At 40.4% G+C, this 13,689-nt stretch overlaps 1 protein-coding gene across 1 annotated transcript in view; it reads right to left on the bottom strand.

The window, feature by feature from the left end:
- LOC135205368 (uncharacterized) overlaps positions 1 to 13,689 on the bottom strand; it is an 83,034-nt gene that overhangs the window by 24,367 nt on the left and 44,978 nt on the right. The window contains 5 exon segments of the mRNA XM_064235860.1: positions 7,539 to 7,668; positions 7,671 to 7,698; positions 9,154 to 9,298; positions 10,688 to 10,826; positions 12,493 to 12,600. Coding sequence (XP_064091930.1) covers positions 7,539 to 7,668; positions 7,671 to 7,698; positions 9,154 to 9,298; positions 10,688 to 10,826; positions 12,493 to 12,600 — 550 coding nt within the window.

Here is a 13,689-nt window from a genome sequence, read left to right as displayed (position 1 = left end):
TAGTTTTGGCTGGTTTTGATAGAAGGAAGGTGACTGTGTTTATAGATGACGTTTTGATTGCAAGTGAGACTGTTGAGGAGAATGTGGAACTGCTTGAGAAGGTGTTGGAACGGTTGGAAGAGGTTGGAGTGAAAGTGAAGTTGGAGAAGTGTACGTGGTTGGCTGGGGAAGTGAATTTCTTGGTCATAAGGTGAGTGCGAGTGGTGTAAGGAAGAGTGAAAAGTTTGTGGAAAAAGTAAAGGAGTTTCCACGTCCCCGGACCGTGCGGGAGTTAAAGGGTTTTTTGGGTTTGATTGAGTTCGGGAGGAAGTTCGTTAGGGATTGTTCGGGTATAGGGAAGCCGTTGACTGAATGGACCGGGAAGAAAAATTGTACTAAGCTGAGGTGGGATGAGCGAATGGTGGGAGCATTTGAGAGATTGAAAGAGGAGGCTGCTAGGGACGTCACCTTGGCTTTTCCGGACTACAGTGAGGATGCCAGTAAGCTTGAGTTGTATGCTGATGCTAGTAAGTTTAGTATGGGAGGATGCTTGGTGCAGATGCAAGAGGTGAACGGGGAGGGACAATTGAGAGTGATTGCGTATGTGAGTAAAGCTTTTAATAAAGCAGAGCTGAAGTATTCGGTGGTTGAGAGGAGCTTGCGGCAATAAGGTTTTTGTGTGTAAAGCGTTGAAAGTGTTTTGTATGGGGTAAAATTTGTCATAAGGACAGATCATCGGCCGTTAGTTTATATGATCAAGAAGGAAAGTGTGAATGCTAGGATTGCGAGGACAATTGAGGATTTGATTGAGTTTGATTTTGGCTTAGAATATGTGCCGGGGAGTAAAAATGTGATTGCTGATACGATGTCTAGGATGCATGGTAAGGACAGTGGTGTCGTGAAAAGTGACTGGGATCCGAATATGGTACCTGAGGGTTAGTTGTAAAAGAGAGGTTTGAAGGGGATGACAGTGTGAATGTTTGTTTTCAGTGTTGAAAGACTTGGAAGGTAAGGGTCTGGTTGAAGAGGTACCCGGTAGTGTGAATGAGTTGCGAGAGAAGTTGATGAGTGATGTGCAGAAGGAAGTGGCATGTGCGGAGGAACAAGGTGGGCAAGGAGAAGTGTTGCATGAATTGTTGTCAGCAGTAGCTGAGTTGTTTGGAATAAAAGTGTTGTTGTATTTTGGATGGGACAGACCGGTTGAATATCGAGGAAGGGTGAGTACAGGTAATGAACGTGGGGTTTTGATGATTCAGTGCGGGGAACGTGGTTGTAATTGGTTGGTTACAAAAAGGGACTGTGAAGGGGGTTTGAGTCAGAATTGTGGTAAATGGGGAGGAGTTAGCTGAGGATGAATGTGATGAGGAGGATTGTGATGTGGATAACCAGGTGGACGTGGTAGTGAATGTGTGTATGCATGGGACTCGAGGGAAAATGGTGACGGTTGTCCAAGTAAATGATAGTGAGTATTGTAGTTTGGTTGACACAGGGGCACAAGTTTCCTTGGTGAGTGGGTCAGTGGTGAGTGAACTTGAGAGATGTGATTGGGAAGTGAAAAGGCAGTCTACAAGTGTGAGAATACATGGGTTGGGACAAGGAAGTGTTTTTTAGTATGGGAAGAGTACGGTTAAAGGTTAGGTTGGGGGATCTTGAAGTAATGCATAACTTTATAGTCATAGGAGAAAATGATATGCCATCTTGTTTTTTAATAGGATGATTTTTTGAGGATCCACGATATAGACGTAGATGTAGGAAATGGAATTCTTAGAAAAGGGGGCAGGCAAGTAGCTAGGATTCAAGATGGTAATGTGTTTGTAGCAAACTTTGTGGGTATGATTGATATTGCTAGGAGTGAGAATGATCTGTTGAGTGAGGAAGAGATTGAGGAAATGCAAAATAAGTGCCTGGAGATAAGTGTGTTGCGACAATGTGTTTTGGGAGGAGTGCGTGTGGAAGACTGGCCATGTGAGTTGGATGTATATAAGAGGGTTGCTAAACGTTTTGTGGTGTGCAAAACATAGTGTACTTTTTGCATCAGGAAGGGGTGTATGACAAGGAAGTGTATGTGCCCAGTGTTTCTGTTGAGTCAGCTGTGAGTATGTGTTTGGTGCATGATCGGTTTGGGCATATGGGAAAAAATAAGTTGTGGGAATGCATGAGAGAGAGATTGTATGCTCCTGGGTTGAGTAAGATTTGTGTGGATGTGGCTGTCACGTGTGAAGACTGTCAGAGGGAAAGTATCAGTGTGCATGCAAGTCCACCTGTGTTGCGATTGCAGATGAAAGAGCCGTTTGAAATGCTTGTGATTGATTGTGTTTCTTTGCCCAGGACTGCGAGAGGACACGTGGGGATGATTGTGATGGTGGATCACATGAGTAAATTTGCTTATGTGGTTCCCATCAAAGATAAGAGGAGTGAAACTGTTGCACGAATGGTGGGTCAAGTGATGTTGCCAATGTGTGTGTGTAAGCCGGCAAAATGTTGAGTGATAATGGACCTGAGTTTGTGGGATGGGAATTTGAAGAAATGTTGAAGGAATGGGGTATTGTGCATGTGTATTCTACTCCGTATATGCCCAGTGCGAATGGGTTGGCTTGAAAGGACTGTTAGGACGATGACTGAGATTTTGCGAATGATGAGTAAGAGCGACAAGGATTGGGATATGTATGTAGGACGTGCAGTTTGGGTATATAACGCCACATGCAGAAGAGTATAGGTAGTCTCCTTGTAAATATGTGTTGAATTTTGAAAGGATTGTCAGACCGCGGTTGGGTCTGTCAGAAGGTGATCGGGATTTGTGGAAGAAAGCGAGTGAAAGGTTTGAGAGTTTTTAAGATTGGGGGATAAGGTGTTGAAAGAGGTGGTTGAGATGGGAAGAATGAATGTGAATAAAGTAAGGGAGAAATTTGAAGGGCCTTTTGAGATTTTGGAAGTGGGACCGAGTGGATTGAGTTATGTTTTGGGGAAATTGCGAGTAGGTGGGGGACTGGATGAGGTTATGGGCACACCATAACCAGCTCCGTAAGTGGAGGGAAGTACCACACTATGTTCGGGAGAATGCGATGAGTGAGTGGTTGAGGGTGAATAAGTATGAGCCGACTGTTGGTGAACAATTGGTCTGGGAGATCGACAGTTGGTGTTGTTGAGTATGGAAGAAAACAGAAGAGTGTGGAGAGAGGAAGTGGAAGGGAAAAGCGTGAACGGCATGGTAAAGGGGTTGGTGGTAGGGTGCAAACGGTTGATAAAGCGTGTGCTACGGATGACTTTGGGGGCGGGAATGAATGATACTTGTGGTGTATGTGGGTTTGAGTTGACAGGGACAAGTAAGACTTCAGTGAGAAGGAAACTGAATAGTGAGGAGGTGGTTGATAGGATGGATAAGTCTTTGCAGGAGTTTGACAGAAGTATGGATGAACTGAGTGGTTTGGTGGCTGAAATAGGCGAGATGTTGGAACCAGAGTTGGAAGACATCGTGAAGTAGTGAATGGAATTTGGGAGGATGGTAGTGAGGGAGATAATGGGAGTTTGAAAGAAGAAATGGTTTGGAAGAAGTGAATGGCGATGTAACTGAAAGAGTGTATGATGGTCCTCAAACAAGATCCAGGGGACCTGCATCTGAGCATCCTTGGGTGATGCGAAAGGCAATTTAGTGTGGATGTTGTGAGTGTAAGGAGATGTTGTCAAATGTAATGGGGGAGGTAATATGGAGGAGTAATTTTAGTTTATATTTGACAACATCTACAAAGGTTGTGTGAGAGAGAGAGAGAGAGAGAGAGAGAGTTGGAAGAATGAATGGGAGTGGTTAGATGGCGGTCGGAAGCATGTCTGTTGTGGCACTCTGTAGGTAGTCAATGGAAGTCTGTTTACGAGAGTTGTAAACAGTGAGGTGTCTGGTCAAGTCAGTGTTGGTTTTGGCAGCAGTTTTCCTTTGGTGTTTCGTTGTTTGTGTGTTATTTGATAGATTTTGGGGTTGTGAAGTTGTTGTGCATGTGTCTGTCTGGTTGTGGTGAGGTTAAGAAGGTTGGTGGTGCATTTTCGGTGTCTGTTAGTGGTGGTTGGGCAGGTTGGTTTTGGCGGGTTGTTGTACTGCTGTAAGTCGTGTGGTTGTCGTGTTTTTTCAGGCGGTGGTCATCTGCATTTAGTCGTTGGGTTATTTAGTTTTTGTGGGGTTGTGGGTCCCGGTGGTTGATTTGTGTTTGGTTGTCGGCGGTGGTTGTGTGTTGGCTAGCCTATAGCCTATATCCAGTGGACGACAGCACAGCCTAGTCCTAGGTATCAGAAGCCAGCGGTGAGTACCTGTTTGTGTTTTTTGTTCTGTATGTAGGTATTGGGGCAATTGTCCTGCTGTGTTTTTTAGTGTTAAGTGGAAAGTGTGATTGAGGGTGGGTTTGATAGCCAGACAGGTTAAGTTTATGTGGGGAGGTTACTTGTTTTTGTGATCCCGCCACATTGTGAACTGTTCTTTCTGGAGCTCAATTTCACAATTGAAAGCATGGTTCCTGATATTAGAAAATTCAGGCTGTTTTATTCTTTGTCCTGTTCGGAAACTAAAACCTAAATGACTGCAATATCGAACCCTCAGCAACCTTCGAGTTGATCCAACGTAAGAACCTGGACATCCAGGCCATGTGAATTTGTATATGACGTTGGATCTCATGAAGGGCCGAAGGCGATCTTTGAAATTAAAAAAGGAACCTATTGTACAAGGATTGTTTGATATTAATTTAACCTTGAGACGCGGAATTTCTTGTTCAATGATTTGTTTTAAATTGGATATGAATTTCAGATCAGAAATATGAAGAACAGTAGCATAAAACAACCTTTTTGGAACATGAAAATTAGGAGAAAAGGCTGAAAAAAACAAATCGAAAGTATCTGGTTGACAATTTTCAAAACTAAGTCTTGTGGAAAAGAGTTGGACTTGAAAAAACTCAGCAAAAATGAAATCTCACTATGAAAATTTTCCAAGAAGATGAATACTTAAGGGCCCTATCAACCAATGTATGGATTGTGTTTAATTTAAAAGAATGTTGACAGGAACTATAAAAATTATTAGTAAGTCCTGTACAGGTCCGTTTTCTGTAGACTGAGGTGGCAAATTCCGAGTTACTTCTAGTGATTCTCAAATCTAAATAAGGTAAAGTACCTTCTTTTTCAACCTCTACTGTAAACTTAATATTCGGGTGAGCGTTATTAATAAATTCTAAAAATGAGGAACATTGCCAAGGATGCTGGAACAAAGCGAAGGTATCATCAACGTATCTACGGTAAAAAGAGGGTCTAGAATTAGAACTACAACCATTTAAAAATTTCAACTCCAAGTCCGACATAAAAAAGTTAGCAAAGATAGGGCCTAAAGGAGACCCTCTTTTTACCGTAGATACGTTGATGATACCTTCGCTTTGTTCCAGCATCCTTGGCAATGTTCCTCATTTTTAGAATTTATTAATAACGCTCACCCGAATATTAAGTTTACAGTAGAGGTTGAAAAAGAAGGTACTTTACCTTATTTAGATTTGAGAATCACTAGAAGTAACTCGGAATTTGCCACCTCAGTCTACAGAAAACGGACCTGTACAGGACTTACTAATAATTTTTATAGTTCCTGTCAACATTCTTTTAAATTAAACACAATCCATACATTGGTTGATAGGGCCCTTAAGTATTCATCTTCTTGGAAAATTTTCATAATGAGATTTCATTTTTGCTGAGTTTTTCCAAGTCCAACTCTTTTCCACAAGACTTAGTTTTGAAAATTGGCAACCAGATACTTTCGAGGTTTTTTCAGCCTTTTCTCCTAATTTTCATGTTCCAAAAAGATTGTTTTATGCTACTGTTCCTCATATTTCTGATCTGAAATTCATATCCAATTTAAAACAAATCATTGAACAAGAAATTCCGTGTCTCAAGATCAAATTAATATCAAACAATCCTTGTACCATAGGTTCCTTTTGTAATTTCAAAGATCGCCTTCGGCCCTTCATGAGATCCAACGTCATATACAAATTCACATGCCCTGGATGTCCAGGTTCTTACGTTCGATCAACTCGAAGGTTGCTGAGGGTTCGATATTGCAGTCATTTAGGTTTTAGTTTCCGAACAGGACAAAGAATAAAACAGCCTGAATTTTCTAATATCAGGAACCATACTTTTAATTGTAAAATTGAGCTCCAGAAAGAACAGTTCACAATAATAGATCCTGTCAAACATCCTGATCACTAACTACCCTCGAGTCATTATACATTAAGAAACTTGTTCCTTCGTTAAATGGTAATGCTTCTTCAGCCACTCTATACCTGGCATAGCTAACGTCGTCACCTGCATTTAACGACAGGTCATTCCATCTTCTCTCCTCATGGACGGTTAGTGTTTTGGGTGTCCTCTCTCTTTTTACTGTTTTTACTTTGTACTTTTTTGGGGGGGTTAATTTTAAGACTATTTTAATTCATGTGAGTTCTGTTTGTGTTTTATGGTTCTATATGTTATTTATTTGTCTTATTGCTCTTTGCAGACTGATGATGCAGAGATGTTTCATGTGCGAAACGTTTCATTATAATAAACTTCATCCTTTTACAACTCGTATCATGGACACCCTCTGAAGATTCGTATATAATTTCTCCCCTGAACGACTATATATATATATATATATAATGTTTGTGAATGTAAGAGAGAGAGAGAGAGAGAGAGCCGAGAGAGAGAGAGAGAGAGATTAGAGAGAGAGAGAAGAGAGAATCCATTCGTATTGGACGGTTGGAAAGCTGTAGCAGAGGCATGCGTGAAATATTGATTTGCACAAGGTATCGTGGCCATTAGCGAATATTTCTAAAGTGGCTTCTGTTTTATGTCGTTTCCACAGGTTCCCTGATATTATTTTGAAGTCTTGACTATCAGTCCATAGTTCATTGTTTACATTATACTATATTCATATTTATTTTAGAAAGGCTTCCTTTTTTACTTTTTATAAATGAATGCCCAATAATAATAATAATAATAATAATAATAATAATTAGGTAAACATTCAATAATCAAGATATTTTTGTTAAATGTTTCAGTGTTCCTCCTGGCCTATAATTCCAAGTCACCAAATTCTCTTTATGTTCTGCGTTCTCTGACTCTTACAGTTCCCAAAAACCAAATAAGATGAAAGCGACGAAAACGTTCTTGATACATCCTTCAAAAAATAGCGAATTTTAAAAGACGTTTGTATTTTTCCTAATATTCGACCTTACGCTCGCTTCAATGGAGTTTTAGCAGACTATTCGAGCTTTCATGTCCCCAGTCAATCACAGCTGGCCCGCTGGCGTAGCTGTTAGTGTCATGGCATGCCACTCGGATGTCGCAGGTTCGCGTCTCGCACTATGTCATGGTCAGTTACTGCTGCTGTAGTGTTGGGGGGGTCTTTAGCGGTGGGAGGTTGAAACCAACATTCTTTGGAAGCTTGAATTTCGGTCAGTGGCCCCTTTGGTGTGCTTGTTCCATGTGAATAGGTTTCACCTACTGAAATAATGAGGTTAAAATCTCTTAACAAGGAAGGCTGAAGGACTGAGAAAACTAATTACCTGCATCTCTCCTCCGTCTGACTGCCTGTCCACGTCGTAACTGACGGAGAAAGTGCTGGAATCATCGTCTTCGCTGCGTACAGCATCATCGTCCAGCACCGTGATGTTGTGTAGTGTGAAAGATGCTGTTACTTCTCCGGGACTTGCGTCGCCTGCTGCACTGTAACGGAGTATAAGAGAGGAAGGGTGTGAAAAGATAGCTTAAACACTTAGTTTATGTTTCATTTGTCTCACTCAAAGACTGATGAGATGAAATTCAGGCTTTCCAGCCAAGCACTGGGCATCATGACGCCTTTGTTCCAACATTATTTTCAGTTCATCGAAACAACACTTTCTGAGTTGCCCTCTCCTCCTTTCTGCCAATTCGAATGACTCTCCAAGTTTGATGGGTCATTACCTTTATGATATTTACAGTTTCTGGTTTATGTTTTTACTGTCATCCTGTACAAAGGGGTTGCACTAAACACGCCGCAAAGGTAGATACGTAACGGTTGAAACCCGCGTGAGTTTCTGTCTAAGAAGGATCCCACGACTCTATGTCTTCTACTCAGTGACTTCTTCCCTCTTCTTCTCCCCCCCCCCCCCCCCCCCCCCCCCCCCCCACCCCCCCCCCCCCCCCCCCCCCCCCCCCACCCTACCATGACCCACCGACTCCCTAACAGCCACACCAATCAACCACTAGATCCTTGAATGGTTTCACCACAAGGCAAAAAGGCTTTGAAACTAAACAGAAAACGTACTTTCGTATTGAAAACGTGCTCGTTCAGAGATCAGTGAATGCGTGTACATTTTGGATTAAGAACAAAACTGGATTTTTTTTTAATCAGAGTGAAGATCTGTAAAAGCATACTGGAAGCAGGTTCTCGTATTGAAGTCCAACTTACGTAATCTCTACTAGATACCTTTATGTAGCTACCGAAGAAATTAATGGCCTTTTAACACTCTTCTAAACAATGCATGTTCATTTTTACTAATCATAATAATAACAATAATAAAATCCGAGTGGATCTTTAATTTTTGTCCATCCCAAATGGGAGCGGGGTAGGCAAGGGATTGGGAATGTAGGGGAGACATGACACATCCATCCTCCTCCTTCAAACCTGTTTGTCCATCCTTGGTAGGCAGGGTATTGGAAGGGTAGGAGAGACATGACACATCCACCCTCCGTCTGCTAACCTGATTGTCCGCCCTGGGTGGGCACGGGGTAGGTAGGGGAGGCATGACAGGCAGTGCCCGGTTCCAGTGCAGCGTAGCATGCGTCATGAAGCTCGTAATATTAATAATAATCGAAAACCATCATCTTAAAAAGTAAGCGCCTCAGTGGCGTGGTTGGTACGGTGTTTGCGTCCCACCTTGGGGGTCACGGGTTCGATTCTCGGCCATTCCATTGAGGAGTGAGAGATGTGTATTTCTGGTGATAGAAGTTCACTCTCGACGTGGTTCGGAAGTCACGTAAAGCCGTTGGTCCCGTTGCTGAATAACCACTGGTTCCATGCAACGTAAAAGCACCATACAAGCAAGCATCTTAAAAAGTACATAGAATTAAGAAACAACTTTGAATTTTCCTAGGGTTCTACGTAGCAAAACGTGAGAAGACAAATGCAGATTGCCTCACCAGTGATATTTTCCTCAGATGTCAGAGATGAAGTCCATGGAAGTCTCACTATCTGGAAATCCCTGATTTCTTCCGTTTCGAAGAGACGCACCTTCACCTCCACGTTTTCCAGCCTCTGCAGAGAGCCACAGACATGTAGACAATACTGTAGAAAATGACTAGACATATCGGATCTTTCCTAGATAGTAACCCCCAACAAAGTTTGGGGGTCGTTATCTAGAACTAATATATCTTGGGGGGGGGGGGGGGGGGAGGACATCCTTATATTTACAGTTTTGTTTGTTTTTTATGCTCATCTCAAACGGGATTGTAATAAACAAGCTGCAGAGTTGGATACACACCAGGTAAGACCTTTGGGGGTCACTAGCTTCCGTTAATTAAGGTGAAAAATAGATAAAATACTTTTTAGATAAAAAATACTGATATCCGATTACAGAAAGATACCCACACTGATGCAAACTGTGTGCCAAATGTTGGTAGAAGACCAGACGAATAAATTAGACCGAAAACAAAAATATATGGAAAATGCAACGACCACTGGCTGAACTCTACGGTTTGATAACCTAATTTAGGCCTACGCTCTCGACTACCGATCTCAGGGTTTGGGTTCGATTCCCTGCTCTGTCAACGCGGAACCATAGGAATGTATTTCTGGTGATAGAAGTGCATTTCTCGATGTGGTTCGGATCCCACAATAGCTGTAGGTCCCGTTGCGAAGTAACTAACTGGTTCCCAGTCACGTACAAATATCTAATCAATTGGGCCAGCCCTAGGAGAGCTGTTCATCAGCTCAGTGGTCTGGTAAAACTAAGATATACTTAATGAATAAGACACAACTACAGCAAAGACTAGTGGGTTAATACCTTGCATGGGGGGTGGGGGGGAGTTCACTATCTAGTAAAGATTTCCCAAAGTGGTTTCAGTGACTCAGAAAGCAAAAGAATTTTGAAAAATGTCCTAACAAAACCTATCGAGTCCCAATGAGAAATACGTCAACACGAACCACAAGCGCTAGCGTTTTAGTCAAAGATAACCAGATAATCTAACATAATATGCGTATAAATAAAACATTTCAGGTACTGAAAAAATGGAAACAGATGGTTGATTAGTGTAAAATGATAAAATAAGCTACTTAGATTTTTAAAAACACAGATACGCAAACTTTGATCAATACCGATGAAAATAGATCAAGAAACGTCAACTTGGATTAAAACTTAAATTATTATGAAAAATCGGATTAAAAACAAACCAACTGTACAAATGTAGATAAAAACTAAGTTATGGATGTTCCGGTTATATAACAAACTAAACGCGAAATGTCACTTCATACTGAAAAAGTGCTTATGCTGACAAAGTGGTTTCAGTGACTTTAGGAACAAAGCAAGATTTTCTAAAAATTTGAGCGAAGGTCTGTCAAAATAATAGTCTGGAAGCAGATATTGACATTAAAGTAAAAAATAACAAAATGTAAACCTAGATGCCTTTAACTACTAAAGGGTATACTTCATAATAATAATAAATTTTTCTCATTTACCTTAGCTACTCCCAGATGGAGGTCGAAGGTATAGGAGCCCTGTCTCCTCACCAGGAGCTGCTCGTAGGTCAGGTAGAAGATAATGGTTTGCAGGCCTCTCGCCTTGGCGCTCGCTCGGAATTTTTGGGTGCTCTCGCCCCTGCAAAGCAAGAAAGTAAGTATATATATATATATATATATATATATTATATATTATATATATATATATATATATGTATACAAATACGCATATATTTATCTATATATGTATGTATATATATGTCTTTTCTTAACCTTTTTAGCTCTGAGCCCTTGTCCACTGGGATCAATCTCAGGTCTTCAGCTGGTGAGGGCGACGCTGTTTATGATATATATATAATATAGATATAGGTATATATATTATATATATATATATATTATATATATAATATATATTATATATATATATGCTTAAGAATCACAGCAGATGCGCGTAACTTCACTATATAAGCTAAGAAAATACCTTAGGAAAATGACAGGCAGAAGGTCAGTACCAAGCGCTTTTTCCTGTTTCTTCAGGCACAAATGAAATACAACTAGAAAGCAGGTTACAAGGTAAACAGAACGATCAAGAATAACGAAGGGAAGGGTTAATTTCCAAAAAAGGTTAGCAATCAAAGAGATAACCCAGGATCACGCAATCACAAACTGGAACAATAGATTTAACCATAAGAAATACGGAAGCTTAGCTGTACATAGTCCAAAATCATATATAAAAATGAGTATATTAATGCTGTTGCTAATATTTATCAAAAACCATTTTAATTACGAAGGCATTGACCTTCATTAGATGTTTTAAATTTAAGTCTTGGTTTGTTTAAACTCGATACCTTCATAATTAAAAAAGTTTTTGATAAATATAAGCAACAAAATTATTATATGTTCAGTTTTATACGTGTTTTTGGATTTTGTGCGGCTAAGCTTCTGTATCTCTTATGGTTAAATCCATGGTTTTAGTTTGTGACGACGTGATCTCGGATTATCCTGGATTATCTCTTTGATTTGTACCCTTTAGGTAATTGACCATCGGGTATTCTTGATCTCTCTGTTTACTTTGTAATCTATCCAGCTGTATTTCATTTCTGCCCCGACGATGCCCGAAAAAACAGGAGAAAGTGCTTGGTACTGACCTTCTAGCTGCCATTTTCCTGTGGTATTTGCTTATATATATATAATATATATATATATATATATATATATATATATATATATATTTAGATATATATATATATATATATATATATATATATATATGGATCGTGGCCGAGTGTGGTAACATAGCTTCGGTGTGAGCTTAGATTTGGGAAGACAAAACAAAAGATGAAGCAACGTAATAATGGGATAGGAAAGGCAGACTTAGAATGGGCAAATGAAGGAAAAGTGTAGTAAAATTATACAATATTAGAAATAGTCAAGATATAATCTTGCTAACATTAGGTAAGTTTCGGTTAAATGAGGTCAAATTAGGTTCATGAAGTTTAATTTGGATAATGATAAGTAATGCTAGATGAGGTGTTAGTTTGTTAGGTGGGCCACACAGTGGCCCTTCATCAAATGGAATAAAACAGAATGATTTAGGCCAGAGGACAGGCGCTGGGACCGACGAGGTCATTTAGTGCTGAAACGGAAATTGACAGGAGAGGTGTAACAGGAGGAAAGCCTTGAAACACCTGCACTGGGAATCAATTGTTAGGAGAGGCTGGAAGGTAAGATGGAAGATAAAGAATATGAAAGGAGGTAGAGAAAAAGGAATGGAAGCGGTTGCCGCTAGGGGCAGAAGACCTCACCTTTTGCGATGTCTGCTGCTTTCGTCGTGGGGGGCCAACTTGGGTCCCGTTCTTCTCACTCGCTCCTTCTCCGCCACGATGGTGCTGTGGTTCTTCCCTCCTACATCACTGGAAGTGGAGAGACCACTGTATATATATTTATATTAATATATATATATATTATATCTATATATAATATATATATCTATATATATATGTATATATATATATATATATGTATATATATACATATATATATATATATATATATATATATATATATATATGTAATAGCCATAATGCCCTCGAAGCCAGATCGGCATCGTGACCTCATCGTGACTATGGGACGCAGGTTCGTTTCCCGCTACCAGACATCGTAATTGCTTCATATTTCTTGCACTTGGATCCAAAGGCACTGTAGTGACATGCGTATCCAAATTGCACGAAGAATTCGAGAAGACAAGAGGGCATTGTGGCTCTTACAGTTACATATGTTTCTGGTAAAAAGTCTATTCCTTGTTTATTTTTTGGAAGAAGGTGCACCTTCTCTACAGTGACTGAAATTCAGGATAACTAACTCATTTCCAGGTACATAAATCACCACCCAGGTCAGCAGAGGCACAGTTGGCTGCAAGGATAGGAGACGATATTGGCCAGCCTAGCGTAGGAGACGATATTGGCCAGCGTAGCTAGCATAGGAGGCGATATTGGTCAGCTTAGCGTAGGAGACGATACTGGCCAGCCTAGTGTAGGAGACGATATTGGCCAGCCTAGCAGGGAATCGAACATGAGTCCTCCTCTCATACCGCTTAATACTAATGAGGCCTCACATACGCATGCATACTTACACTTATCTGCACATATATGTATCACTACTCTTATGTATGTGCATATGTATGTTTGTATCACTGTGCATGCACTGCAAGTATAGAAGTATACAACGCAAAGATAATCTACTGCAAGAAAAGAAAAAATGAGCAAAAATGATCACCTCCTCAGAAGACAAAATGTGACCCCCAAGAGTTTTCATGGGTCATTATCTAGGACTGATATTTCTCTTTATGATATTTAGTTTTTTGTTTATGTTTCTGAGGTCAACACACCATGCAAAGGTAGGTACACGAAGGGTTAAAACCCTTGGGGTCACTATCTAGGAGAACAAATATTAACAGAAAAATAGAATGGATATAAGATATAGGAAATAACAGGTATTAAGTT

The sequence above is a fragment of the Macrobrachium nipponense genome, chromosome 49, assembly GCF_015104395.2.
Source record: "Macrobrachium nipponense isolate FS-2020 chromosome 49, ASM1510439v2, whole genome shotgun sequence".
NCBI lineage: Eukaryota > Metazoa > Arthropoda > Malacostraca > Decapoda > Palaemonidae > Macrobrachium > Macrobrachium nipponense.
This window is presented reverse-complemented; position numbering and strand designations above follow the sequence as displayed.